This window comes from Cryptotermes secundus, unplaced genomic scaffold (assembly GCF_002891405.2).
Source record: "Cryptotermes secundus unplaced genomic scaffold, Csec_1.0 scaffold630, whole genome shotgun sequence".
Lineage (NCBI taxonomy): Eukaryota > Metazoa > Arthropoda > Insecta > Blattodea > Kalotermitidae > Cryptotermes > Cryptotermes secundus.
The window spans coordinates 900,486-927,909 of NW_019720573.1; the positions used below are offsets into that span (position 1 = coordinate 900,486).

Below are 27,424 nucleotides of genomic sequence, written 5' to 3' on the forward strand. Positions count from 1 at the left end.
TCTTAATATTTACGATCTGCGGTTCTCACAGCCGTGTTTATGAAGATAAACCTCTTGATATTTATGCTGAAGTTCGTTCTGCAGCTAGTGGGAATTGCTTAGAGGTGGAGCATTTGGCATGACTCAGACAGTGACAGCAATGGCAGACTACCTGTGGAGTGTAGACGTTGAGGAACAGACAGTCTTCGTCTCCTTTGTATCCTTCGTTGAGGAGGGTCTGGACGTGCGGGCTGACAGCGCCCTCTTCTGAGGCATCGCGAATTCCTTCCCATGCCTCAGGAGGCTGTGGCGCCTGGAACGAGAGTTACACTTCTTAACACAGCAGCTACGGGCTGCACGACCGAGGGGTCGGAGTTCGAGTCCCAATAGGATCAAACATTTTCTCTTCTTCATGTCGTCCAGATAGGCTCTGGAGCCCACCCAGCCTCCTATCCAATAGGGACCGGGAGCTATTTACCGGGGGGTAAAGCGACCGGAGCGTGAAGCTGACCACTCACCTCCATCTAGTACCGACGTCAAGAAAATGTGGAACTATACGTCCACTCCCCCATACGCCTTCATGGCGTAGTGCTTAATTAGTTAGGTACGGGGACAACTAATCCTTCCGGCCGCACTATGGCCCTGGGTTCGACTCAGCCTCTAGCAGAAATGAGCACAAGGAATATTCCTTGGGGTAAAGGGCGGCCGGCGCGTAAGGCTGACAACCTCACCGCCATCTGTGAGCAGATTGTCTAGAAAATGTGGGACCCTCAACGTCTCACAGCCCTATGGGCCTTCACGGCCTGGTACAGGGATAGGTTTACTTTCACTGGTTCGTGACCTATTACATAGCTTACGTTCACGCAACACATCGTTGCTACGTTAATCTGAAATCGCATAGGTACTGTCAGTGGGGGAACAAAGATCGCGTAGAAATTTTTTCCTTCTATAATTGAAAGAGCTGTGTAGAGATCTCTACACGCACAAACCAAGCGACAACACATCCAGCCCAACAGCGCGGTAAATCTACAAGTCATTCTGACATACATGACATCCGTGTAATGACTTTACATCGACATCTCTGAGAGCTGCGCAAATATGACATGTCGCGATAAGGGTATGCAGAGCACAGTGGTCAAAGTTCCACAGATCCGCCCTAAAATAACGAACTGCCAACTGCAATGTATGAGGGGTAGGCCTCCTCGGCCCTTGCACCGCGACCTGCAGTGGTCTGTTGTGCTTACAACGAAAGTTAATATCAAAATGTTGTGATTTTAATTTTCAGTTCCATCTTAATTCAATCGTTATGTTATAATTAATAGCAACATCTGGCTCACGCGATATGGTGCTTTAGCACTCAGTGGAACAATTCTGGTAAGATACACAGCACCTGATGACAGTCGTGTGCGGGCGAAACATGTAGTGACAGAGAAGCAGGTCAAAATATTAAGTTGCATTTGAGACGGAAATGTACTCGTATGTATACAAAATAAATACATTTATCCAACAGGATGCTGAGACTGCGGTACTTCTATATACCGCCATATTTAACATGAGGACCTCTGAATTTCTCCGGAAAACAAACTCGCTGTTTGTCATTTAATTGCGTTTTGAGGGTTTGTATTGATATCATTAGGCAGAATTTATTATTAGAGGATTGCTCTGTAATAATCAGATCTAGTTTTTCCATTTTATGTTCCTAACGGTTCCAGTGTTGACTGAATTGTGCTTCAAAATGAACGGTGTAATTTACGAAATTTTGTCGGAGACTTGCACGATTATGCGTATTAACTCCAGAACCAGTGGTTCTGATTGTTTTTCTGTAATGATATATATAACGCAAATGCGATGACTAGTCAATCGATGTTTCGATGGGACATGCCGCTACACAGTAACCCAAGCAAGCAATCAGCTGTATGCTCCATGCTGGCTTCTTGCTTGGCTCACTCATCGATCCTGAAGATGGAGGCTACATGTTCCTCTGAAACGCCTGTTGACCTTTGACCTTCTGTGGGCTAGGTGACTTTATATCCCACAAGTTAGAACTCTTCATAGTCTCAACTGTGAGAACTTCAAATCCAACCGTCAGGTACGGGAAGAAAACAAACTACACATGCCGAAATATTGCAGCACAGAAGCCTGAACCTACAACGGGTAGACCCAGTACACGACAGCAGTTTCGTTGTCAGGTCTTCTTAGAAGCGTAAACTCTCCCTCCTGGGGGGAAGGGGCCCCTGCACTTAATTGCGCTTAATGGTCATGAATGACTGGCGGGTCTGTAGGCCGCAGAACACTGCAAAGCAGAGGGGTGAAGTCCCTGTGCTTCCACACAATGCAGACATACGGGAGTTGAGGTGCAGAGTCGCACATGCCTTAACTTCAGCCCTTGATGGATGTGAGGGATTGAATTCACCCCCCCCCCAATCTGTCAACAGTCCCTTGGGATAGGAGGCTAGGTGGGTCCCAGAGACGGGCTGGACGCTGTGAAGATGAGGAAGAGTTTTTGACACTGCCGAAACATTCTGTCCAAAAAATCGCTTTATCTGGAAGTCTGGACATGAGCTAGATTACTTGGGTTCGAGTGACAGCTGGGGCTGGGAGTCTTCTCATCCCCATGACGTGTATACCAGCGGTGAGGCCCACCAACTCTCCCACAATATGTATCTGCCGTAAAGCGGCCGGAAAAACCTAAATCTAACCACTCAAATAAAAAAAAAAACTCCGTGGTGATAGTCCGCAAGCGAACTATACCGACCGAGCGACCGCCGCTTGTCGGCGAAGTTAGTGGCAACTTTAGCAGATAGAGGGTGTCGCGTGTTCAGCTCAACGAATCCCCCTGGCCGTTAATTTATGTTTTCTAAACCGGAGCCGCTATTTCCTTGAAATAGCTCCTCAATTATCATCACGAGGCTGAGTGGACTCACTACCTCTCAGAAAATCTGGTAGTGTCGGGAATCGATCACTTCCAATTAGTGGTCAGACAATGCGTCGAGCTTTACCCCAAAACTCAGCAACTTAATTTATGGGGCGCAGAGACAGGGAGAATGCTACGCATAAATAACGGCGCAGACAAAGACGGTTCGTCGGGCGGTCGTCTGTTCATAAAGAGAGTTGCCAGACAAAGAAATTTCATTGCGTGACAAGCGCCGAGCAAGAAATAATTTCTCCGGTTTCTATTGACATTTCTAGTACAAGGGTATTCATTGCAGGCATGTCCGTTAGCGTAGCCTCATATATCGCGGACCTCTCTCAGATGAGTTTGCTTATCATTTTGAAATATAAACGTATTTTGTTCTGTGTCAGACGCCAATTTAACCGTCTCTTTAAATCGGATTGCGCACGTCCATTACATCCTTATGCAATAAGAAACATTCACCTCCGTTGTCTCCACGGAGCAAGTCTTTCCTGGCTAACTAATAGTCGCTCACTTAGGATATTGATCATCGCTTATGAAAGTAGAAAGATCATTACCGTGTTCACAACAATCCACCACCAAGACTGTCCTCAGCCACAGTAAGCCAATCCACACCCTATCATCATATTTCCTTAAAACTCATCTTAATATTATCCTCACATCTGCGCCTATGTATCCCAAAAATCTCTTCTCTTCAGGTTTATCCAACAAAACTTATCAGTTTCTCAGCCCTCATACGTGCTGCATGCCCCTCCCATCTCATAATCCTTGATTTCATTATTTTAATATTTGGCGAAGAGCAAATAGCTCTATATTACTATTATGATTATGATTATGGGGAGGTTGCCGCTGTGCCTATGCACCTCACCGCAGTGGACCATCAGCAGTCCAGGGGCAGCTAAAGCCCCGAAACCCACCTTGAAACGGAGAAATCCAACAGGAGGTTTGGCATATGGTATGCCCTGGAAGCTGTAGTATACTTTCTGACACTTAGACGTCCCTTCGCGGCCTCGTAGAGCGCCTTGAGCCACCGTCACAGTAACACTTTCCGTCATATCTCCCTATTGCTTGCTCGGCAGACAATGACTCCGCGTCATGGAGCAGGTTCGCCTGTAGATGCGATACCGTTCAGCTCCACTGTCTCACTCACTCGCAGTCGCAATCCAGTTTTGCAGTACGGCGTACAGATGGCAGGACCATGCTCCATTGCTCTTTCTCTTAGTTCATCTGTCTAGGTTCAAATCCTGTCTGCTTCCAGAACTTTGTAGTCATTCATTTTCAACTTCTGTTCTCTTTTCCCACTAGGAGGCCAGCAGGCAAAGCTACACTTACGTGTGTGCATGCTTTTGTTTAATCTCTGTGAGGAGGAATGGGTGTTGCTTTTCCAGAAATACATAAATTCTGTTACTTATAAAGGTACAAGCCACGTACAGAGGACTGCCTTTTGGGATGTCACCCCATACGTCTAAGGCCGCGCCGAATCTCCACACTGGCCCACATTGTCATACGAAGATCTGATTTTGTGTCATGAAGTCTCCATAACTGAAGCCCTTGCGAAAATAAGTACGAGTGGTGCATCGCAGGTTTCCTTTCCGAGAAGGTAAAGTAGAGACAAAATATACCCTGTTATTATTTAATTAAGTACCAATACACTTTCATGACATAACGTTTAATTAGTTAAGCACAGGGACAACTTCACTTTATATGGCTTACTTTAAGTTATCGTCCCCGAATTTGTCGGGAGCGAACTGAGAAAATTAAGTAAACCCCCAGTCAAACTGGCTGTTTACTTGGCCGAGGTTTGAACCCTTGACTTAGGAACATGATGCAGAACCACTCGAATGTGACCTCCCGTGTGTGTTTTCATGTGCGGCACGCGTTTTGTAACGACTGGAGTTCAGGGACATGCGCTGATTACGTGTTTCGTAAGTTGTTATGCTGAATTGTTACAGCGTAGAATGCGGTCACGTGGGTCCATCTGCTTTTCACATGAGCACGTCATGCCCTGGTCTAATGATCTGACACGTGAACTGCTACTTGATTTTGGAAGCATTAGGTCCCACCCAGCCGATCCCAGTGGCCTCACGTCTAAGGCATCAATCGTCTTCTCTCGCTCGAACGCTTGGATCGTGTGTTCGAATCCCACTCGTGGCATGGATTTCTGTGTGCGTTTATTCTGTGTTTGTGCTGTTCTGTGTGTCGGTAGCGGCCTTGCGACGGGCTGATCCCCTTCCAAGGAGTCATACCCACTGTGTATAGGATTAAGAAACTGAAAAAGCGACTAAGGTCCAGCAATGGGTTGTAGAGACATAGGTAGACAGATAGATAGGTCTTTCCAATTTGGTCTTTTCGTAGAACGGGTATGTGGAGTTTCATGTTTGTTTGCTCATATAACAAGTAAATGTGTGCTGTACGCCCAAATTTAATTATTATTATGATGTTGTTTTGAAAATGTTGTGTTTCATTACGTGAAATTGAGCTGCGTGCCCCTGACAGATGGGACGCGACTGCAAGTGGAGCATAGCAGAGATCTGTGCACTGTTATAGCAAAATTGCTCGTTCACCGCAACGACATAAACCTGAACGTTGCTTTCCTGGGAGCACTTAATATGAGATCCTTAATTCGCTTTTGAAGGCAGCCTCACGTCAAAGCACTTTATGTCACTAGTCCTCTTTAAGGGGACCATTAATTGTTTTGCTATGTGCAGGCCTTGCCCGTAGTATGACAGCATTTAGAGAGAAACATTTTTAATGGCATTGGCTCTTGTACGCCAGTTCTCAACATAGCTTTCTGATAGGCCGATTTCCTTAATTTCTTGACTAAATGAACAGGCACTGAATTCTGGGAACGTTCTGCAGTTTTTAGCTTGTCGGCGGCAGATTACGTTGCCGAGCACTGGCCTTGATGGGGCGCTGTGAAAGCGAGGACTTGCTGGAAACCGCAGAGGGCTCTGTCTCTCAGTTACTTATTGTATGGATGGAGTAAGAGAATTTTTGTAGTGATTAATTTGGAAACTAAATTTATGTTTGCAACTACAGTTCAGTGTTTCTTTGTTTTTGTTAATGCGCAATGCATAAAGTGTTAAATATCTGTGTACTGAAATGGCTTTGCTTGAATCTGTGTTACCTATCTTGGTTCAGAACTCAAAACTTAACTTTGAGAGGATTGCACAGTTTTTAAAAATTCTCTTTATAAATTTGGGATACTTGTTTGGTTAGAGTGACGATTCTAGAGCGCTTGTACAGGTCGGCGAAGAAGCTAATGAATATGCACTTTTTAACAAAGTTGAAATGAACCGGAAGACCATGAAGTTAGTCGTTTTAACTGTGTTTTGATGGTACCTAATTCTGCTAATTTCCTGGGTGGTGGGTCTGAGATCAGTCTGTTAGCCATATTTTGATACGGTCCTAATTCCGACGCTCATCTTCAGCGGACGTGGTACTGACTCTGATTGGTAGGCGATGTAGGTATATCTTACGTGCATTTTCAGTCACTGAGAAACAGCAACCATTTAATCTTTCTGGCAACACAATTATGTGCGTTATTTAGGTTTTGTTTTGTTTGTCGTTCGTCTGGAGATAAGGGACATTTATATAATTCCTTTATGTCAGGTTAAATTTAAGTTATCCTTGAAATAGCCGTTTAGACGCTACTGTAATACACCGCTACCATGATTCCGTTTGCCTATAGCTTACCAAGTATCAGTTCAACCTTTTTCTTGTGATTTTAACAGATGTAAGGAAATCGATTGCTTCTAAATAAATACGTATATTTCGTGTTGGTTCTTTTGTCAAGATTCTTACAAGTGAGGTGATTAAAATTTGAATATAACTAGTGTTTAACAACGAACAGGAACAAATGGAATACGTTAACACCCATTTCGTCTCTGCAGTAAAGTGGTCCTGAAAATGAACGAAATTAAACGAAAATGAAAATGACTCGACAAAATTATTGATATGCTGTTACTGGTGGGGAGTGACTTTTTATTTTTCTTTCTGATACATCGCTCAATCTCTTTACTGCTCATGAAGGAGCTCCTCAATGTGGATTAAATGGAGTTCAGAATTAGTGGGTTTTTGAACTCTTTCCATCGTCCGGTATTCTAGAAAATATAAAACACGACGTTTCGGAGACTAGATCTGTTTCTGTCCTCAGGTGAGGGATGTGGGTGACAGTTACTTAGTTGGGTTCCTTAGAAAGAGCTAACGTCAATCACTGGACAACCACTGTCACATTCACACAGCTTGGAATTAGCCTTGTCTCAGGTGATTAAATAGCTGTGTGAATCCGACAGGTTTTTGAGGTTAGATCTTTCTAAGGGACCAACTGAGTAGGTGTCTTCCACCCCCCTCACCTGAGGACAGAAACAGATCTAGTCTCCGAAACGTCGCGTTTTATATTCTCTAGAGTACCGGACGATGGAAAAGGTCCAAAAACTTAGTAATTCTGAGGGTTATACACCATCGCCAGAACCTTTTGAATCTACGTGTACTTAAACCGAGTTGTTCTGAGATAAGCAGAAGGTTCCCGGCGCCGTGATGATGCAGCAACTTCTTTGGCAGCCCAGAGACACGTGTAGCCTAACCGTTTGTGTAGGGGTTGCTACTTTTAGGTTGATTCCGTGCGAAGCAATTTCAGACAGTTTTAGGTACTGGTCTGTTATTGGTGATAGCCCCTTGGATGACCTTGGTGACTTCAATATAAGCACTGGCAGTTTCGAATCCGAGCCCTACAAAAGCAAAATCTACACGGACCAAGGTCAAAGAATGTCAGTATCCATTACGTGTTCGCATGCTATGCTTCATTTTAACTATGAAAGTAGTACAATTGCGCTTTCTTGCTCCTGTTTTTCCTGAAATAATCTCTACTAAACACAATTATTTATCATCGTGACCTCGTGAGGTGAATGCTTGATTCATTAAATTGTTGTCGCACGCAAAAGGAAAACGGATAAAATGACGTTTCTGCTATTAGGGTCGGTTAGGGTTGCCTAGCAGCAGGATGAAAGGCAGGGGACGAGATCACTGATTGAAATTATTGTGCACTGCATAAGAAGACCGCCTCTGTGGTCTAGTGGTCAGACTCCCCGGCTACAGATGCAGAGGTCCGGGTTCGATTCCCGGCGCTGCCAGGTTTTCTGAGTAGTGGGTCTGGAACGGGGTTCACTCAGCCTCGTGAGGATAATTGAGGATCTGTTTCAAGGAAATGGCGGCTTCCGTCTAGAAAACCGAGATTATCGGCCGTTGGGATTCGTTGCGCTGACCACGCGACGCACTCTATCCGCAAAAGTTGGCACTAACTTTGCCGAGAAGCGGCGGTCTCTCTGTCGGTATAGTTCGCTTGCGGACTAAAACCACGGAGTTTGCTTTGTATAAGAAGATTATGTAGCAGCGTGGGATCTTTCAGTATTCTCATTAAATTATAAAATGTCAGAGTTCAGCTCCATCCACAGCAGTAGAAAGAGCAGTCGGCTCGTTCACTCTGCCCCAACCTGTGCATGAGGCAGAAGTTTTAACTGCACGGGCTGGTCTGTTGTTTCCTTCTTTGCAGTTGCAAGAAGCCATAGCTACAATTTGACGAAGTCCAGAGGCCTTCTTGAGAAGGCACTGGCTATCACCTGATCACGCATTTACCTCCTTTTTATGGAACCGGGATGTTCATTACCGTGACCACAAGAGCCTCAGTCAATTGAATCTAGTTCACACTAAGGCGCCTGAGTTCTTTAAGGCCGATTCTAATTTTGTTCTCTTATGTACTCTATGGTTTTCCAAGTAGTTTCTTACTTGCAAGTTACCGGCAGAAATTCTTTTGTTTTTCTAATTTCCTTTGTGCTTCCTCACGGTAGCGTAAGCTACACGCCGGGAGGTCGCGGTTTCGAGTTCCAGTTAGGTAGAGTTTTTCAATTTACCTAATTTTACAGCCGCATTATGACTCTGGAGTTGACTCAACCTCTAACAGAAATAACTTTGTTTTAATTCGCTTAGTGGGGGGTGGAGTCCAATTGGGTCCACTCGGCACGGCGGCCACTGATTGGCCTTTTGTAGCCTGCCCCGGGTGATTACGATGATGGAGAATTTGGTGGAATGAAGATTGGCAGGGGAATCCGAAGTACTCGAAGAAAATCTGCACTTTTTCCACCACAAATCCCACTTGACCAGACCCGGGATCGAACTCGGGCTGCCACGGTGGGAAGCCAGCGACTAACCGTTTGAGCTATGTCGCGGCCTTCTAACAGAAATAAGTATCAGGAATTTTCCTTGAGGGTAAAGGGCGGACGGGGCATAAAGCTAACAACTTTACTGCCATCTCTGAGCCGATTTTCTAGAGAAATTGTGGGAGCATCGACATCTCACAACCTTATGGGTCTTCACGGCGTGTTACAGGGATAGCTTTACCTTTACTTTTGTGCTTGCTACATGGACACTGTTTCTCCTGGATAATTGCAGGTGAAGAACTACATAGACTGTTACTTGTGAAATACCCCGGGATGCATAGGCATAGGGCCTATCTCTAAGTCGTATGCTCCCTAAAATGTATTTCTTCACTGTGATATGGAATTGTTTTTCTTTTGTTGTACCATGTACTATGGTAGGTGGGCACCATTGTTTCGGACGAATATATTATGTCCGTCTTCACGGAAGTGATGAGCCAAGGTAGGTAATTAGTTAATTACATAGGAGAGACGCTGGGAAACGTCACGCTGGGAAACGTCAAAGTCCCTACTGGATAGAATTCGTCTTGGGTTTAAATCCCATCTGGAATTATGACAAGAATTTAGTCTTTGTCATGACGGCAACTCTTTTGGTATTGTGGGACGTCATCTCCGGTGAGGAAACACGACTGGCCAATCAGAGGCTCGGCGCCGGACGGAGTAATGGGAAGTGTAGGACTTGGAAATAATTATCTAGCACAAGGGCAATGAAGAGCTTATATGAAGGGACACTACTTTCGATTTGCGTATTTATTCTGGAATCTGCTATTAGATGACGCTGATGAATTGTTTAACCCAGTCGCCGTCATGCAGTTTGGTGTAAAACATTATGATAATGTTGGGTGAAATATATGTTTACTCGTAACTGGCGCAGTTCTGTCATTAGATTGGCTAAGTTATGGGTTGGACGACCTCAGAGTTGAAGTTCGATTCTAGGCAGAGAAAGAGATATTTCTAATCACCATTGCTCCCAGAGCTGCTCGGAGCGCACCAGCCTATCGTAGACTTCATCACCGGGAATGGAGCGACACGGGTGTGTCATGGCGTGTGCTTAATTAAGCTCAGGGACGGCTTTTCTGCAAATGTAGACTATACGCCGACAGAATATAATTTGTATAGCGATGTACGTGTAATTTGCTGCAACCTTCAAGCTCATTTGATCTGTTTGCTTGATGCTGACTCAGTGTGCATTAAGTACATTGATTCGAAGCATAGGATTAATAAAGGGTTAACCCAAAGGGAAAACACAATAGATCATTGAAGGTCGCAGTGCGAAGGCCGGATTTTGTGGCTCACGGTTACACGTACATCAGCTATGCTCCGGTCTAGCTACTACGGAGATGATTCTGTATCTCTGATGAAGAGATAGCGCTCAACTATGGGAAAATTAATTCTATCTAAGAAGCTGTTCTAGTCTTTGCAAAATGGCCGGGCTACAAGGATTTAATAACCGTCATACATTTAGGTTCGTATTCGGGAGGTGTATAAATCACTCATTGCTACAAATGAAGACAATCATACATACATATGCTTGTCTGTGGTCTGTCGTGGTCACTCAACAACTCTGACCTCATTCGAGACGATGTAGTAACTGAATAATCCCTAGTGATGAATGGTTCTTAGCGGTACTTGTAACCAGTTCGTTGCTATAACAACCCGCAGACCTCGCGGATAGCAGCGAAAGTGACGGGCCCTGCATTCACTGCCTGAACTAGGTCGATAGCTTCCACGGATCCTGCGGTGCTGTGCTTCAGAAATCCACTCCACGGCGCAGAATCCAACACGAGAAGCAGGCAGGCACTCAGTTGGAGATTTATATCTTCTGGGATATAATGCAGTATAGTCAATTGGAAGTTAACCGACTATTTAGGGGAATATGCTGCCTCCATCTTCAGGGTTGAAGAGCAAACCATGCATACCGACATGAAGCAGGACCTCCATCCTGTCTATATGTCTGTGTATCCTCCCTATCAACTTTTGATTGCCTGAACCAACCTTTATGAAACCTGGCGTGTATATCACGGCAAGTGATCCCATCTTGACATCGTAGTACAGAAATCCCTCCCAACAGTCTGTGTCTATAGGTTCATCCCTCCTTTCGTTGCAAGGCAACGGCTCGGTTAATTACATCTCTCGATTCGGTACTAGGCAACGACTCGGTTAACACGTTCCCGCGGCAATGGATACACGCAACAATAGAAGAATTGTTGGGTGTATCAATTTCTATGCAGTCCGTGTCTTATCAAACAAGAGTCCGTGGGTCTGTCTGTGTATCCTCCTATCATTGCATTCTAAAACCTCGGTAAAGACGTTCACGCGGCAGCGAAGAATTGCCGGATGTGTCTTTTCCTATGCTGTCCATGTCGTATAGAAGGAAATTTGGCGGTTATTTCTTGTTTTCTGATATAGTTCAGACTCAGTATCATGACAACTGATCACTTACTTGAAACCTGGAATAGAACAAATTCTGAAATGTTTTGGATGTCAAATATAGCTCAGTGGACAATAGCCAATGTGGTGTTAATCTAATAATGTACTAAAAATTGTACTCTACAAGTCAGCCTTATCAAAGCACTAGGAGATATGAACTGCTAAAAATTGTTAATAAAATTATGATTCTGTACATGTTTATTTGCGAATTATATTTTTCACACTGGAGTATTATAAAATTGTTTCTTATATGTTCAGTAATTTCCAAATCGCCTTTTTCTTTCTAAATGTCATTGCAATAAAAATTACAGACCGAATTATTAGTACTTGCAGATAGATATTTACATGTCTAAGTCGTGTAGAGGGAGCTTACCATGAGATATGGACAGGAGTGAGTTCGTTGACTGCAAATCACTAAAATCTAAATAGACATTTCACTTGGTTAATTAGCTCTCAGTTGCCGAAAGAGGTTCAGATTGAGAGCTGTGACGCAGAAATAACAAGTTTCTGAAGCCAGGCATCAGTTCTAAAACCGTCAGTTTTACAGTACGATTTCTTGCCAGAAGTCTGAAGCATTTAAATGAAGATGACTAAACTAGGCCTCATTCTGTAGGTCCCAAGGTCATGCAGAGAAGGTCTGCATCTGCTGAGGGCATTGGACTTAAGGAAAGGAAGTAATTATGTCTATTTCAGAGCATTTCCACCTGGAAGTTCAAGTTAATTTTAAGATTACTTGTGTCTCGGAAGTAGATCATTTTGAGTGAACCGATTGATGAGGTCGAAAGCCCACAAAGGTTGGTCTGTGGGCACCATGTGGCCAGCGTTCCGAACTACAACTTCCGTGAAGTTACCTCCACTCTTCATGTACCCTGCTAGTCGCCCGTCCACGTACCAGGGAATGCGTTCTGCTGCTCGGTACTCTGCCGCGGCTGTGAACTCGAGCGTATTGAACAAGCCGACAGTCAGCGGGTAGGCCACAATAATGTCCATCTGGCCACTGTAGTAGAGGACACGGTAGTTCTCAATTACTTCCTCGAGCCACGGGCGAACTGAATTCATGAAATCGGGGATCATGTACTCGTAAACAGTTCCACCGCTTGCGAATGCCTGATCGCCAACATGTAGAGCCCGACGTACTTCGGGCAACTGCACGAAAGTGTAGAGGTCTCCGCCAACCTCAGGTTCCACTTCGTACAGCAGGTTGTACAGGTTCCAGAATTCCGATGTCACCATGAATACGTCTAAGTCGTAGCTCCAACTCTGAAACATACGAAGGAGAGTGCATTGGCTCTATGGCTTAAGGCAATTCGATTAACTGAACGATCGAGTCTGGGGAACGGAATCTTTCTTTGTTTTCCACTGGTCACTCCTGTAAGCAACAATCTACCGCCTGTTCATTACCATGTTCAGAAGAGCCCACAGAGAGCTTAATTACAGCTTAAAGTTCTGTTCGGTCTAGGATTGATGAAATTTTCTAAAAGTTTACTGACTCAAAACAAAGAAATGAATTATCTGTATGAGCCCTCTTCATTGCGAACCTGCAACGTCATACCCTCGGTTGCCAATCCTCTCTGAGCAATGAATCATCTCACTTTCTAGTCGCGTCAAACGTAAAGCTCGTAAACTGTCTATCTGGCGAACTTAAGTTCATTGGGCAAAGTGGCTAGGCAAATGATTCTTTATTTTCCATCCATTCCATTTTCTTTGAAATCCCCGATCCACACCTCATAACCCTCCCCTTCCCAGTAAAAACTGCTAAATCCCTCTAGAATAAGTCGCGTATCCCCCCCCCCACGCTTATAATATCAGGCATTTTGCGAATATAATATAAATGAATACTAGTGACATCTGTTGAATTGTCTTCGGCGTTATTTAAAATGATTATCTCTTATCTAAAAATATACAAAAGAAGTGTAGTTTTGCTTCCTGCTTTTTGCAGGGGTCAAACTTGGTCTCTCAACCTGATGAATGTATACATTTCGAGGTTATTTAAGAACAAAGCGCTAAGGAGAAGCGAGAAATGAAGTAACAAACCCTGAAGAAGTATCAGAGTAGCGGAGGAAATTAGACACTAAGAGAACCGTCGCAGTCCCTGCTGATCCTCAGCTGTGAGTACATAAGAAGGTTCTGAATGGAGGGGCATTTAGCACGCACAAGGAAACCAAGCGCATATAAAATTTTGATTGAAAGCCCTCAAGGTAAGAAATCATTTGGAACGCGTAGAAGTAAATTGAAGGATAATATTAAAATTTATCTTAGAGAAATTTTGTATGAAGTTTTAGTCGTCTTGGATTAGGTTCCAGCGTTGGTCTTGACGGTTCAGTAAGTTCATGGAGTTAGTTACAGATGGCGGATAACACCATAAACTGTGGTGCGGGCTCCAGAGAAGCACAACTGGCACGGTTACTAATGTTTCGTTTAACTGTAGAAACTGTTGTACACACCCAAAACGCGTCGACGAGTCTGCCTTCTTGGATGGCTGTTTTTCCGCTTTTTTCAATATCCTTCATTTCATTATACGTGTTGGTATCCACCAAGCCTAGCTGGTACAAGAAGTGACTGTAATCCAGGATGGTGATAGGGTCGGTGAACCCGTTGCCGACTGCTATCCCTGTAATGTGACAGGATTTGTGATACCTCCTCGCTCTGGTTTTATTGAGTATGCAGCACATGCTACTAGGTGATGGAACAATGAATATACACCTCTCTGTGATTCCAGCCAGGTGTATGAATTCATTTCCGCAAAATGCCTGCTTACCGTGCAAGTTAATCTTCAGTTCCGCTGTGGGATTGTTCTGATGTATTGTGTAAGCAAACGCCGGCACGTATTTTCCTGTGGAAGAAGCAAATTGTGGTGCATCAGTGTATATTGGCATACTACCAGATCACCTGGAAACTGGTCTGGGACTGTCCTCAGTCCCTCATACAACTGGTCGAACATAACAAGAGTTCAACTGACATGGGCGCCAGGTCGTGAGAGTATTGTTGGTAATGAAACGGCAGATCAGCTGGCAAGAACAGGATCTGAACATCTGAACCAGCTTGCGGTATCTCAATTGGAGTTGCCAAGAAAGTGATCAGGGACTGGACTAACAGAAATCACAAAAATACTTTGGGAATCCATAACTGGACTCAGGCAGGCAAAGGAACTTATATTAGGATCCTCTGCTAGAAGAACGAAGGATCTGTTAAAATTAAACAGAGACCAATTAAAATGAGCGGTAGGACTATTTAGAGGACACTGTCACCTAAAAGGACACCTTTTCAAACTGGGGTTGACAGAGGGCCCCACCTGTGAACGGTGCCTACAAGAAGACGAATCAGCCACACATACCCTATATGATTGTGAGGCCATAGCTTACTTAAGATTTCGTCACCTGGGCCGAGATTATGGAAAGAAGTGACTATTATGACAAATCCTACATGTCATTCGAAGTGTAGGAGTGATAAAGGGTTAATCATAGGGGAAGCAAAATATATCATGGAAGGTCGCAGTGCGAGGGCCGGATTATTATGGTTCACCCCTCATACATACATTCATGTTGGCATACTGACACACTTTCTGAAAAAAAAAATATTTGACATTTCTCTCATTACATTTAGATTTTTTTTTCGTGCAGTTCAGCATGCCCAAAAGACAAAGCCGTAAGTGCAAATTTAGATGCACTTGCCTGAGTGCTGCTGCCTGAGTGACCCTGCTATGCGATAGTTTCGGTTGTAAAACATTGGGAAATCGATCATACAAGTAATTCATTGGAGCAGAGTGCTTGTTCCTAAACTGAAACTTCCTAAATACTGAAATTCTCCGCATTTTACGAAATCCTCAAGTTTATTATCATGTTCGCAAGAGCCCGTCACTGGGTCCTATTCTGAGACAAAAGAGTGCAACCCCAATTCTCATGCCCCATTTCTGTAAGATTTAACCAAACAGTAGTCTCCCATTTTCGCCTATATAACCCAAGTGATCTCTTCCCTCAGCCTTGCCACTGACATTCGTCACGAAAATCGTATCGGCCCCATGCGTGTTGTACGTCCCACCGTCTTGACAGTTGACGGAACAATTCATATTTCTGTCAATATTACAGCCTGGGTATGGGTGTAATGTCATTTTAAGAATTTATGACACGAAATTGAAGTGGTTAGCCATAGTACAGCAATGAGAACCCAGGAAGAAGTTTGTCCGTCGTTTTCAACGGCTATTTTATAATTAACATTTGTGACGTGGTACCATTATTGTGTGTGCAATTGACATTAATTATGTTTATTTGATTTGCTTCCTGCTTCTTACTGCTTCCTTGCTTGGTTTGATCCAACAGTCTGAAGACGGAGCGGCATGTTTCTCAGAATTTTGATCAAACTGTACGACATAACATCCCGGAAGATAGACTCGTTCATAACCAACACTGTAAGAATCTCAAATCCCGCACGAGATCTGCTGTTCATTAAAGTATAACTTCCAAATCGTGAGCGCATGAAACAGCTCATACTACAGCGAAGTATTTTATTACAGAGTCAGAATTATCTGACTGGACTAGGTTGAAATTCGTACTTAACCTAACCTGCGTACGATTCCCCCGTTATGAAGAAGGGAACTGCTTGCAGCTCCGGAAACACTGTCAGAAACTGAAGAATAGCTGAGTATAATTCAGCTCCAACTTGTACTTGTTCCTTTGCATAGCCATCTTGCTGGTCTGTGAAACTGAATCCTGAAAACAGAAAGCACATCTCAAATTAACAACACAATACACTTACAAGAAGCGCATGTTTCAACAACGAATCATGAAGTAAACTTCTATTTGCCTACGACTTTCGGTCTGTTTATGAAGTTTAAGGAAATTTTTTCTGCATAGAAATCCATGTCTTATCCTTTCGAAAATAAGGGGACATCTTTTCACAGTTGTTACAGGGAGGCGTTGCATGATATTGCAAGGAAACACCTCTGTTTCGAAACCACGCCGTGAACACGTGTGCGGATGTGAAGCCAAAACTTCACACAGTTCTACAACAGATGAGTGGCGACTTCTCATTCCGCTGCTGTTTCTAGAGCGAGGGGGCCCTGTTCTCCCTGGATAGGAGACTGTGGTGACCCCGACTTCCTCTGGACTTGGCCTGCCCTTGCTGGGAATTTAACTTGAGGCAAATAGCCCGAGCTAATCACTATACTGACTGAGATAATCCGGCCCATAAATGATACACTTCACCTTCCTTAAATATAGGCCTACTGACGTACATAAAAGCAATATTTGTTGACAAAAATTATGTAAATTTGGTACCTGTTCCGACGGGATTGTCTATGAAAATGATTGAATGATTCTTGTGCCATGAGTACGGATTCTTGACGAGCGACTTATGGTCCTCTCCTACGAAGAAGGGTCCGAGCTCGGTGAAAAGGCCGTACAATGAGGTAGATCCTGGTCCTCCCTGGAGCCACACTAGCAGAGGCGCCGTCTCATAGCCTTGCTGTAGGGAAGAGAACAGACGAGACTTCTAAACGCCAGAGCTCCTGCAGTATAATCATCATACATTGTTTTACACGTTCTTTTAACTTAAATTTGGTAAGTTATTAGTACCAGCATGGATTTCTAAAACAGAAGGCTTCATCCCAGACCACAATTTTATATTTATTCCGCTGTAAGTAGTTGTGCGAAGGAAACGCTACGAAGAACAGTGATCATTGTGAAGCCTCAGATTGTCCAACGAATTTATTCTTAGGGCGTAATAAACTTCCGCCTGTTGTGACCCCTATGGATCTCAGAGGTCCCCAACCGCACGGCATTTCTTGACTACGCATCGGCTGCTCTGGAGCTCCTGGTAGCAGCGATTTCTAATGAACTTTACCCTAAAGAAGGGGTGCTGGTTAGCCTTTAGAATTGGCATGACAGAACTCACAATCAGAGCCGTTCTGAACGTGTTGAGGTAGACAGCACTGTACAGTGAATTTTCTAGACAGCGCAACACTCAGGAGAACTTACACTTTTCGGTCGAGCCGACTTGACGGGGAGAGTATTCTACATTTTAAATGGCATCTGCACTAGCGAAGTAGATCGCTGGAGTTTGATGTAGAACGCTTTGTAATTCATCTGGTTGTACTCGTATGTTACATGTGCATAATTAATTAACAGTAGCGGCAGGTGGACAGTCGCTTCTCAATACGACGTGCTATCGCAATATATTATTGTAAGTGCCTCTGTGAAAGAGGATAAGAGGAGAGGCCGAGGTCACACTTCCACAAGCCTATTGCATCAGTCTGCAACGTGACACCGACCTATGAACATGCATTGTTTTCACACGAGTGCTTTTTCGACTTCGTGTTTCGTTTTGCCTGCGATGGATGGCAAAATCGAGCAGTATGTCTGCAGCATCAAGTTTTGTGTGAGGCTCGGTAAATCCACTACCGAAACACTTGAAATGCTCCGTAAGGCACTTTCTCTGCAACTACTAGTCTAAAATTATTACACCTACTGGATAGCACTGCTTTCATTTTTCATACACTCGATTAAATTTCTCTTCTAATAAACAAATAATCGTAGTAGAAATTGATAAAAATATTAAGTTCTTTTAAAACCAGTTTACTCCACATACAGTTAGTGATCTGTCTAGGCAATGAAGTCGCGTAAGGTACCTGTGCTTAAAGGATTGGGCCGAACTAACAGGAGTAACGTTCGATTCCTCCCTCCTAAGCCCCGCAAGAAACTCACTGCATAATGCGCAGGAGCTACGGAGCCGTCGCAAGCAGCGCTCGGTCTATTAACATTTCTGCTTGGCGTTCCGGAAGCCGTAGGTTAGACTGTCAGCTTCGAACCCGGCTATCCTGATTATCTTCAGTTTTTTCATGATAATATTGGAATAGTGCGGTCATGGGCTACTTTAAAGTGGACCACGATCGCTTTCTTCAGTGTCTCCCGATCCATGCTGTAAGCATAAGCAATTAAAAGTATGTCTTTAGATGAACCAAGAAATAAGTCTCAAATTTTGGGTTGCTTTGCACGAACTGGACGCTAATCGATCATGTGTCCTCCATGTTAGGGCACAGAAGTGAATATTATACAGTTAAACAAAAATGAACAGTATTCAGACATAGAATCTATCACCGAAAGAAATTGCAAAAGAAACTGGTTTCAAATTATAGCTGTGGAAGTTTGTCTTGAGTGGAGAAGAAACTGCTATAGTTCTACACAACAGACATGTTCCTACTACACATCAGACTCACAAAAAGATGCTGTAATTTCATATAATAATTTATGAACTTTATAAAAATTAACGTGGAGAGAGTTACTTACTTCGGCTGGGAAGAACCAGAAGAACAGACTGGAGTTGTACTGCTTGTTCACGGTGAAGAATCCAGAATGACTAGGAATATCTTCAGGAATTGGTCCACCACTGACAGCGGACAAAGCACGTGCTTCCTCAATTTTACCATTCTCAATGTATGGTGTAAGGATCAGTCTGGAACCCACGTCTTCTTCAACAGGGATAGGATCCCACTCGACATTACTGTATCTCAGGAGATAAGGTGATCGAACCAATTTAGCCCGCCCAGGGTTCACTGCCCATGTTAGCAAAATTATTAATGATATTGCAGTCCACATCTCGATGAAAATCTAAATGTCTTGAGCCCTCTGCTGCCACATCAATCGTCTTTTATTTTCCTCTTTATCTTTTACGGACTCATTATCGGGTATTCTTCAGACACCCCCCCACGTATTCTACATAGATAAGGAGTCGGGCAATATAAAACTGTTTTGAGAGGCTGTTCAAGTGCTGGCTGATTTCAGCTTCCTTTGGAAAAACCTGCACTTGACCAGATAAGGAAATCCAAGATGCAGGCATATTTTGTGCAAATGGCCTAATAATTCTAAAAATTTTTAGATTTGAGGTTTTCACGGCGGTAACTATGCAGAATGCCGTCTATTGGAATGTGGCTCCATGTAAATATTGTGTGAACCGACGTTTCGGAGGTACATATCGTCTAAGTCTTCAGGATAGAAAACCAGCGTGAGCAGATGGCTGCAGACTGAGTCACCAGTCGAAAACGCCCAACTATACTGTATAAGGACTGAAAGGGAGGGAGAGTGGGTCACATGGGAAATCAATGGAGAGAAGAGAGGAAGGGTCCGTGGAGATGGGCCAGGGCCAGTATAGGATCGTAAATCAGAACTAAGTCAGTCACAGTAATAGAGAAGACAGTCATAGTCCAGTTAGAATGGAGCGAGTCTTAGGCAGTTATTGTTTGTGAGCTGTTGTACTTGATTGCAGTTAATGGTGATTGTAAATGAAAGAGCCAGTAAACCCAATCATCCACTCCATACCCCATTTATTAGTCACGCCCATAAATCGTGACAGTACATTTTTACTTCTCATTGGATCAGTGTCGGCGCAAGATTACATAGCCTGTATTTAATTCCTAATGAGCAGTAGATAAGATACTGTAAACAAGTACTGTTGATAAAGTTAAAGTAATTCTCACTTAACCTCGTTTATAGAATAGTGGGGATACATAAGAAGTTAAAGGATAATTACTCATGTGTTGAACTTTGTACTGAAATTTTCGTTACTAATCCTATTAGCACACATACGAATCAGATATGAAAACCGTTCATCATATGAACGATTCACTTTAAGATTTTTATGATTTAATTTTCTGGTAATAATATTATCAGGGTAGATCATGGTGGGCGCGCGGTCTAAGGCATGAATTGGTTGGTCACAGACCGACGGTCATAATGTGACTTTGACTTACGAATCTGTCTGAGAAAGAAAATGCTGAGTCGGGACTAGGAAACCACCGACAGAAGAGATAGTCTTGATTTGACGGTTAGGAAGTGCAGTTCTTGAGCCGTAAGGGGTTGAGAAATAGCCCTTGTTAGAAGGCTGTGACCAAGCAATGACTAGTAACAAGCTAAGTGGGTTGAAGTGATTTGTGCAGAGTTGTAGTTTCTTGTAGTTTGAGTTGTGAGTTTCCAGTACGTCCAATTACCAATCCAAACTCCGTCTGTACTAATTCAGCGCTTGACAATATGATGCTTCTTTCACGTTGATGTTGACAGGCGCAACCAAAGCTTCGTATTTTTCAAAGACATGTTGCTTAACCGGACTTCGAGGCCCGAGACTGAGTGGGCTTGAGTGTCACCATGTCATTGGTCGTCCTGAAGTTGGCGGATAAGGGAGGCTGCCTCCAGATATGAAGCGTGGCAGCGGAAGGACTGCGCAAGCAGCAGCGGTAAGGTCGAAAGGGGTGATCCTCCAGCCTGGAGGTTGGGCGATGGCCCAGTACACCCTCCTCTAGAAGCCTACTGCGTACTCTATAGAGCTTCTTACTTTGTCCCATCCTTTGGAACTACCTAGGCAATAGAAAATGTAAATGAGACCTGGAATTTTGGATTATCAATTCAGAGCCATTAGAAAGAGCAGCAGAAAATTAGCGAAGTATAAATACATAATTTAGATGTTCTCAGTGTGGAGGAGGTCAGATGGGACAAGTGTGATTCTTCGCAAACAAATCATTACATTTCTTTCAGTGGGAATGGATATCAGGGACATATTTTTTGCACGTAAGGAAATATATGTCAAGTGGCAGAACTTCTTAATGACAAAATATCATATGTAATACTAATATTTCATTGGTACGATACTCGTATTATTTTCTGAAACTTCGTCGTATAGCTGAGGACATAAATGACACAAGATATATTTTTAAGAGAAAATTGAGCGTATGTGAATTCCCCAAGCACCAAATTCATGGTTCTTTGCGCTGTTTTAATTTAGAAGTAAGGAGGAAATACATGTCCAAATAAAAAATTTAGAATGAAAGTGGCCTATTGTACCAGCCCCAGATGATAGGTGAGGGTGATTGTGGAGCAATTGGTGGAATGAAGATTGGCAGGGGAAACCGAAGTACTCGGAGAAAACCTGCCCCAGCGCCACTTTGTCCACCACAAATCCCACTTGACCAGACCCGGGATCGAACCCGGGTCGCCGCTGTGGGAAGCCAGCGACTAACCGCTTGAACTATGGCGCGGCCCTTTAGAAACCTAACTGTCATATATAAAACATTTCTGTTTAATAACATTTAAAATTGTTCCTAGACTTCTGCTACTGAAAGGACGCGCTGTGATATTGACGACACTTTAATAGCAACAGACGTCCGATCAGAGTGGAACTGGCCGTGATACTGATCACTCTGTAGCCACAGGTCAACGAAACGTTTGCCACAGAAAAATACAAAGCCAGGAAGTTGAAAGATGTTCAGATTAAATATATATATTTCTTAAATCTCAAATGTTTCCTCAACTATTGAATGTGTTAATGCAGACTTAATTACAACTTGTGAAAGGAAATATAAAAAGTTCAGAAATGAGAATCTAGATTGTTACGAGCTGCAGCAGTAAAAAATATTGTTTTACAAAAACTGCTCAATATTATTATATCAGAGAAAGCAAACCTGGTTGCAATATTTAGAGAATTCAAGCCAATGTAATGGAGATAATTTAAGAAATGTAGGCCGTTGTGCAAGCAGAATATTTAGAAAAAGTCAAGGGAATATTTGAAATCCAGTCTTAGTATGTACGAAACATACAGTAAGAACAAGAATATTAGCGAATTTTATAGAGACTAAAGGACTAAAGGACTAACGCCGAGTTTACATGATAAATATTATAATGGAAATCTATTTACACATTCACATAATATTATGAATAGGTGTAAAATTTACTTCACTAGCTATTAAATGTAAGCTTACATGGTTTTATCGATGTTAGGCATAACAAATACATACAACTAAGCCAAAGGTACTTGAGAGTAAGTTCCTTATAGTTTAACTCCAAATGAAATGGTGACAGAATATAATCGCCAGATGTTACCCAAACTGAAACAAAAGATGTGTAAAAGTCACATCCTGAAATCTACAGAATGCTGGTGTGAGGAAGACTTGCTGCTGCAGTGGAACGCATCTGTTATTAAGGCTCGTCCACATTACTCGTGCTCGTGCTCGTGTGACTCGCTATGCTCGCGAGTAATGTGGACGATATGACAAGTCACGAGACAAGCCGATTTTATATTTTTAATTTAAAAACTATAGCCAATAAATTAAAATACGACTACAGCTTATGCCCCATACACACTACGGATCCCCACGCGCCGAAGACTGGCGAGCAACTGAAGCAGTGTGGACGAGTCTCCCGACGAGCACAAGCCTGGCGAGCACGAGTAATGTGGACGCGCCTTTACACAAGTATGTACAAAGGCGATAAAACTAATTACAATGGTTATCAAGCAATGTCATTGTTCTGAACTTCATACTACATTTCATCTGATATGTATATTATCAGTGTCAAATCGGCAGACAGACGCAATTATCAGGGATTACAAGTGTGGGTATCAGTTACATAAATCAAATATGATGACATTGTGCATTCATCATTTACTGGAAGAGGTGAAAGAACAGCGGGGCCTACACGTGGAGAGTCCTAAAGCCTATGGCTCAAGTAGGGAGAACAATTGCCTCATTGGATTGGCAGGAACTCATGAAAGTTGTTAGGCTAATTAAAATGCGTTTACACTAAAGCTGCTGTGAGGTTCTTACAGGTAAATATTTGCCTTGTGAATTCCCTTTTAAGAGTAATGTGTGAGAAAATCATATTTGTCACCGATATATTTGAATTTTGCTTCAGATATGCCCTTAGAAATGTCGAGACAATTAAGGAGGGATTAGAGTTGAATGAGACACACCACATTTTGATTTGCGTTGATGATATTAACTTCTCTGTCGAAAATATAAATACTTCAGAATCATTTATTTTACAATTTGCTATAGAAAACTGTTATTGAGCCTGTTGTTTTGTGTGATGGTGAGGATTGGGCTCTCGCTATAGGGGCAGAACAGGGTGATGAGGAGCATATTTGGACTTCAAGGGAAGAAGGTAGGCTGGAGAAAAATGCATAACGAGGAGCTTCATAATTTCTCTTCACCAAATATTACTAGTGTGATGAATTGAAGGAATCCGATATTGGCGGGGTTTGTAGCTTTCATTAATTCGAATATCTGAAGGAAAGGAGACGTGTGAGGTCTAGTGGATGAGAGGATAATATTAAAATGCAAATTACAGAAGTAGGGTGTGACGACGTGAATTCTGTTCTGTTCACTCAAGACAGGATCCTGTGACGGACTTCTGTTTGTACAGTAATGAACCTTCAGGATCCTTGCATGGTGGGGAACTTTCTTTCTACAGGAACCTGAGGGTCTGTTCCTCAGGAAGACTGACTATGTGAAATTCATAAATAGCGAACTTTTCTCTGTAGTTAATTAACACCTGGCTACTGATGGGTGCAAGAAGGCAAAGGACACATCTGTATGCTGCACGCTGCAATGAACTGTCCCACAGTGATGAGAAGGTTACCAAAAGGCTTAACATATCCATGACTGCTGGTGGGTTCAGTTTGTGCTGAGCTCGGAGGAGGAGAGGGGCCATTCTTGCGTTATGTTTTCGAGACAGCTTCACGGGGCTGCCTTCTCGTCACACATAACCTCACTTCATGCCATGCCTCTCATTGTGGCTGCGGGTAGGTGAGCTTCCATACGGCCTGGCTTTGGCAGTCATGATGAGCTTACGGTGCTAAGTCGAAAGGCTTGGCTCTCCTCGGTCCTTAAGCTAAGTAACTGTTTTCCTGAATTAAGGCCACAGAACCTTCACTGCTGACTGGAAACATCCCGCATATCTGTACCCTTATTACGCTTAGTTTGATAGAAGCTAACTTTATAATCGCACATCAACTTACTTTACTATAATATTGCATTTTAAACAAAGGAGATACCCGTGTCACTGACAATATATTACCTTATGGTCGCTGTCGTTTGCTATCCTTTCGTTGTGTCACCGTTTCGTGTGTAAAGACAAAGCCGAGGGGCTGAGGTTGAATGAACCTCTCAAGAAGGAACTGAAATAGGGATGCGTTTTCATCGCCTCAAAAAACGAACATCTCTCAGTACGAAGATCCAGAAGGAATTCACTGAACTGCTTGTACAAAAAAAAAAAAAAAAAAAAAAAAAAAAAACAACTCNGTGAAGGCCTATAGGGTTATGAGACGTTGGGAGTCCCACACTATCTAACCAATCGCCTCAAAGATGGCGGTAAGGTTGTCAGCCTTACGCACCGGCTGCGCTTTACTCCCAAGGAAAATTATTTAATTAATTCCTGGTATTCATTTCTGTTAGAGGCTGAGTAAACCACAGGGCCTAGTGCGGCTGGAATGATTCGTTCAATTGAAAAAAATCCAATGACCTCATCGGGACTTGAACCCGCGACCCTCCGATGCAATATGGAAACATAGTGCTAAGATATCTGGAGCTGAGAGAAGGGAAGTGCCCGTAGTGGGATGCTGGAGACAGGCGCATGAGGGAAGCTTCTTAATGTAGCGTGTACAACCGTTGCTATGCAATGACTGCGAGACAGACGAATAAACAACGGTATTATGCAACCCATTTCTAAGCACCGGATTGGTAAACACGTTCCCGTGGCAACGAGAGTTGAATTTTGCAAGAGAGGCTCAGAAGAGATGGCTCTGATGAAGTTGACAGTTCAGCTGTGTCGAGTACTAGCCAGCGGGCAACGGCGTGACCACAGAAGCTGAAGAATCTCCATTGTTAAGAAAATGCAGTGATTTGTATGTGTGGAAAACAGCGACTGCATTGTATATACTTCTAGTTCCGAGTGGTGTGTATAAGTGGTCCATAAATCCATATCCCGTCTATAGTCACACATAAATCGTGACATTAATTCATATTCTTTTAACATTATTAGGATAAGCAAACAAGCGGGGGTGTGTAAGATGCAGAGATGATGCGAGAAATTCGTAGAACATTTTAACTGATAAACATGAAGCCCCAGAGACTTGGAAGCAAACGAGTGGATAATGGTTACATTGATCTTAAAATGAGGGTGGACTGGATTCAACTGGCTGGGACGGGGGTGGGGTGTTGAGAATAGGTCAGTGAGCTTCTGGGTTGCATGAAATACGAATTATTTCTTGATTTTCTGGGCAACTAGTTTCCCAAGAAGCACGCCATCCCGTGAAATTACTTGTGCCACATTGCTTGCATCCCAACCAAGAATGAATGATATGCAGCTAACTTACAGAACCTCGCTTGAGCCCCGGTTGTCTCAGCCTAGTTTTCCTCCATCTCTCCTGTGAAAGGCGCCATAATATTTACCTTGAAATTGGCCGTTCGTGCATTCCTCTTATTCATGTGTTTTTGTTTCAGTTACAAATTCACATTATTGAAATAATGCCTGAACAATACAGTGACGGGAATGGACTTCATGAGATGTGCCCAGAACTCTTGGCATTGTAGCGTAAGCCTTGTGTAACGGTGTTGTGTAATACATAGGAGTGCTGGTTCTAAACAATCGTACTATTGTAAGCCTTTGTTTAATTTTTGCTTCTTCTGTTTACAGTGCTAGTGGATGAATCTTTTTAATGGTGTTCAGTGAACATTGTGTTTTAAGCCTTTAAATGTTGTTTCTTCCACTGTTCACAATGCTAATCTGTGTTCCTTATTTTGGGTCTGCAGTGAACATTTTATTGTAAATGTTTGTTGAAACATTACTTTATACTCATATACTAGTATGTTCACAGTGCCAATGCATGTATCATTTTGGGGGGGGGGCTACAAAATGATGCTCCTGGTTACCTTCAACTCTCATACTGAAGCAGTATCCAGTGGTGTTATAACCATGGTCTTAGAATCGATGTCTATGATAATTTTACAGATTGCTTCTCTCAGACAGGGTTGAAGAAAAATTTTAGGCTTATAACTGGACAGTCAACATTCATGGAAGCCTCATATAAGTTTTGTATTGAATAACCTGAATTCGGTTAGTTTTATAATGAGAAGATTATCTCCAGTTCTTAATATCCAAACCTTGATGACTGTTTATTTTGCACATTTTCACCTTCTGGTTAATTATGGAATAGTATTTTGGGGTAACACTAGTTCACTAGTTCTATGCGTAAGGTATTCCTAATTAAAAAAAAAAGGTGTTAAGAATTATGTTGAGATTAAGTTGACAGAGTTCCTGCAGAAAATTGGAGATTTTACCTATTTCAAGTTTGTATATATTTGTTTATTAATGTTTTTTTGCCTTAAAAGTAACTCTCCTGTTCGTGACATTAATACAAGATGTAAGAATCAATTACACATACGATTAGGTAGACTTTCTGCTATCCAGAGAGGTATTATATTTTCTGCTATTAAAGTATTCAGTAATTGCCACCTGGTATATCTAGATTAAAAAATGTTGAGCAATTTTTTAAGTCTGCTTTAAGGAATTATCATCTAGCACATGTCTTTTATTCTACAGAAAAGTTTATATCGTCGTTGCTAAGCAATGACGTTTGCGTTGTCACACTTGCTTGAATGTGGGCAGTTCCCACAAAATTATTAATTCTTTTTATAAAAGGATGTTTAGCTTTTGAAGCCTTTTCTGTTGTCTACTTAAGCAGTGATACTCATATTTTATTATACTAAATTCTGTACATACTTTGTCATTTATATATTATGTATATATTATTGTTTAATTTCTCTCTTGCTCAAGTTACATTGTACAATGTACGTCTCCTAACGTGTTTCATATTCACATGTGTATGGGCTAATGTTGGATTAATGAAATGTACAAGTATATGTATATATGTAAAATGCCAGTCTTTTCAGGCATGTAGCCAGAGGGATGAGTTTCGGCTCCTGTTCTGGAACCTGGACATTGTACGATCTGAGGGAGGTGGCCAAATGAAGGAGGAAAACATAGTCACACTAACACTGGAAAGAATGTGGTCACCCCCAGTTTGTGACAACCAGTACAGCTGCAACTGCTGATGAAGGCAGAATGTCATTCAG

General features: G+C 42.7%; 2 protein-coding genes and 1 long non-coding RNA gene across 3 annotated transcripts in view; 1 reads left to right on the forward strand and 2 right to left on the reverse strand.

The window, feature by feature from the left end:
- LOC111869395 overlaps positions 1–4,032 on the reverse strand; it is a 43,998-nt gene extending 39,966 nt beyond the window's left edge. The window contains exons 1-2 of the mRNA XM_023860899.2: positions 3,811–4,032; positions 152–292 (exon numbers count right to left, since the gene is read on the reverse strand). Of these exons, the coding sequence (XP_023716667.1) occupies positions 152–292; positions 3,811–3,948 (279 nt within the window). The 5' untranslated portion in view covers positions 3,949–4,032. The remainder of the gene's footprint in view (positions 1–151; positions 293–3,810) is intronic.
- A 138-nt stretch (positions 4,033–4,170) lies between these two features.
- Positions 4,171–27,424, forward strand: LOC111869279. The gene is made up of 3 exons (XR_002843642.2): positions 4,171–4,493; positions 20,583–20,755; positions 27,242–27,424. It is a non-coding gene; the product is annotated as an uncharacterized LOC111869279 (long non-coding RNA).
- LOC111869263 (venom serine carboxypeptidase) lies at positions 11,716–19,388 on the reverse strand. Its single transcript, XM_023860648.2, has 6 exons — positions 18,816–19,388; positions 16,809–16,995; positions 16,095–16,241; positions 14,294–14,368; positions 13,980–14,146; positions 11,716–12,795 (listed from the first exon to the last, which is right to left on the reverse strand). Exons 1-6 carry the CDS (start codon positions 19,122–19,124, stop codon positions 12,265–12,267), a joined length of 1,416 nt encoding a protein of 471 aa, XP_023716416.1. The 5' UTR covers positions 19,125–19,388; the 3' UTR covers positions 11,716–12,264.

Bases quoted from the DNA above. Each gene is read 5' to 3' on its own strand.
- LOC111869263 (XM_023860648.2), bottom strand. From the start codon at position 19,124: ATGTGGACTGCAATATCATTAATAATTTTGCTAACATGGGCAGTGAAC. The intron at 16,996-18,815 runs GTAAGTAACTCT...TCTTCCCTACAG, and splicing joins TCTGGTTCTTCCCAGCCGAA to CAAGGCTATGAGACGGCGCC. The intron at 16,242-16,808 runs GTACCAAATTTA...TTCTGTTTTCAG, and splicing joins AGACAATCCCGTCGGAACAG to GATTCAGTTTCACAGACCAG.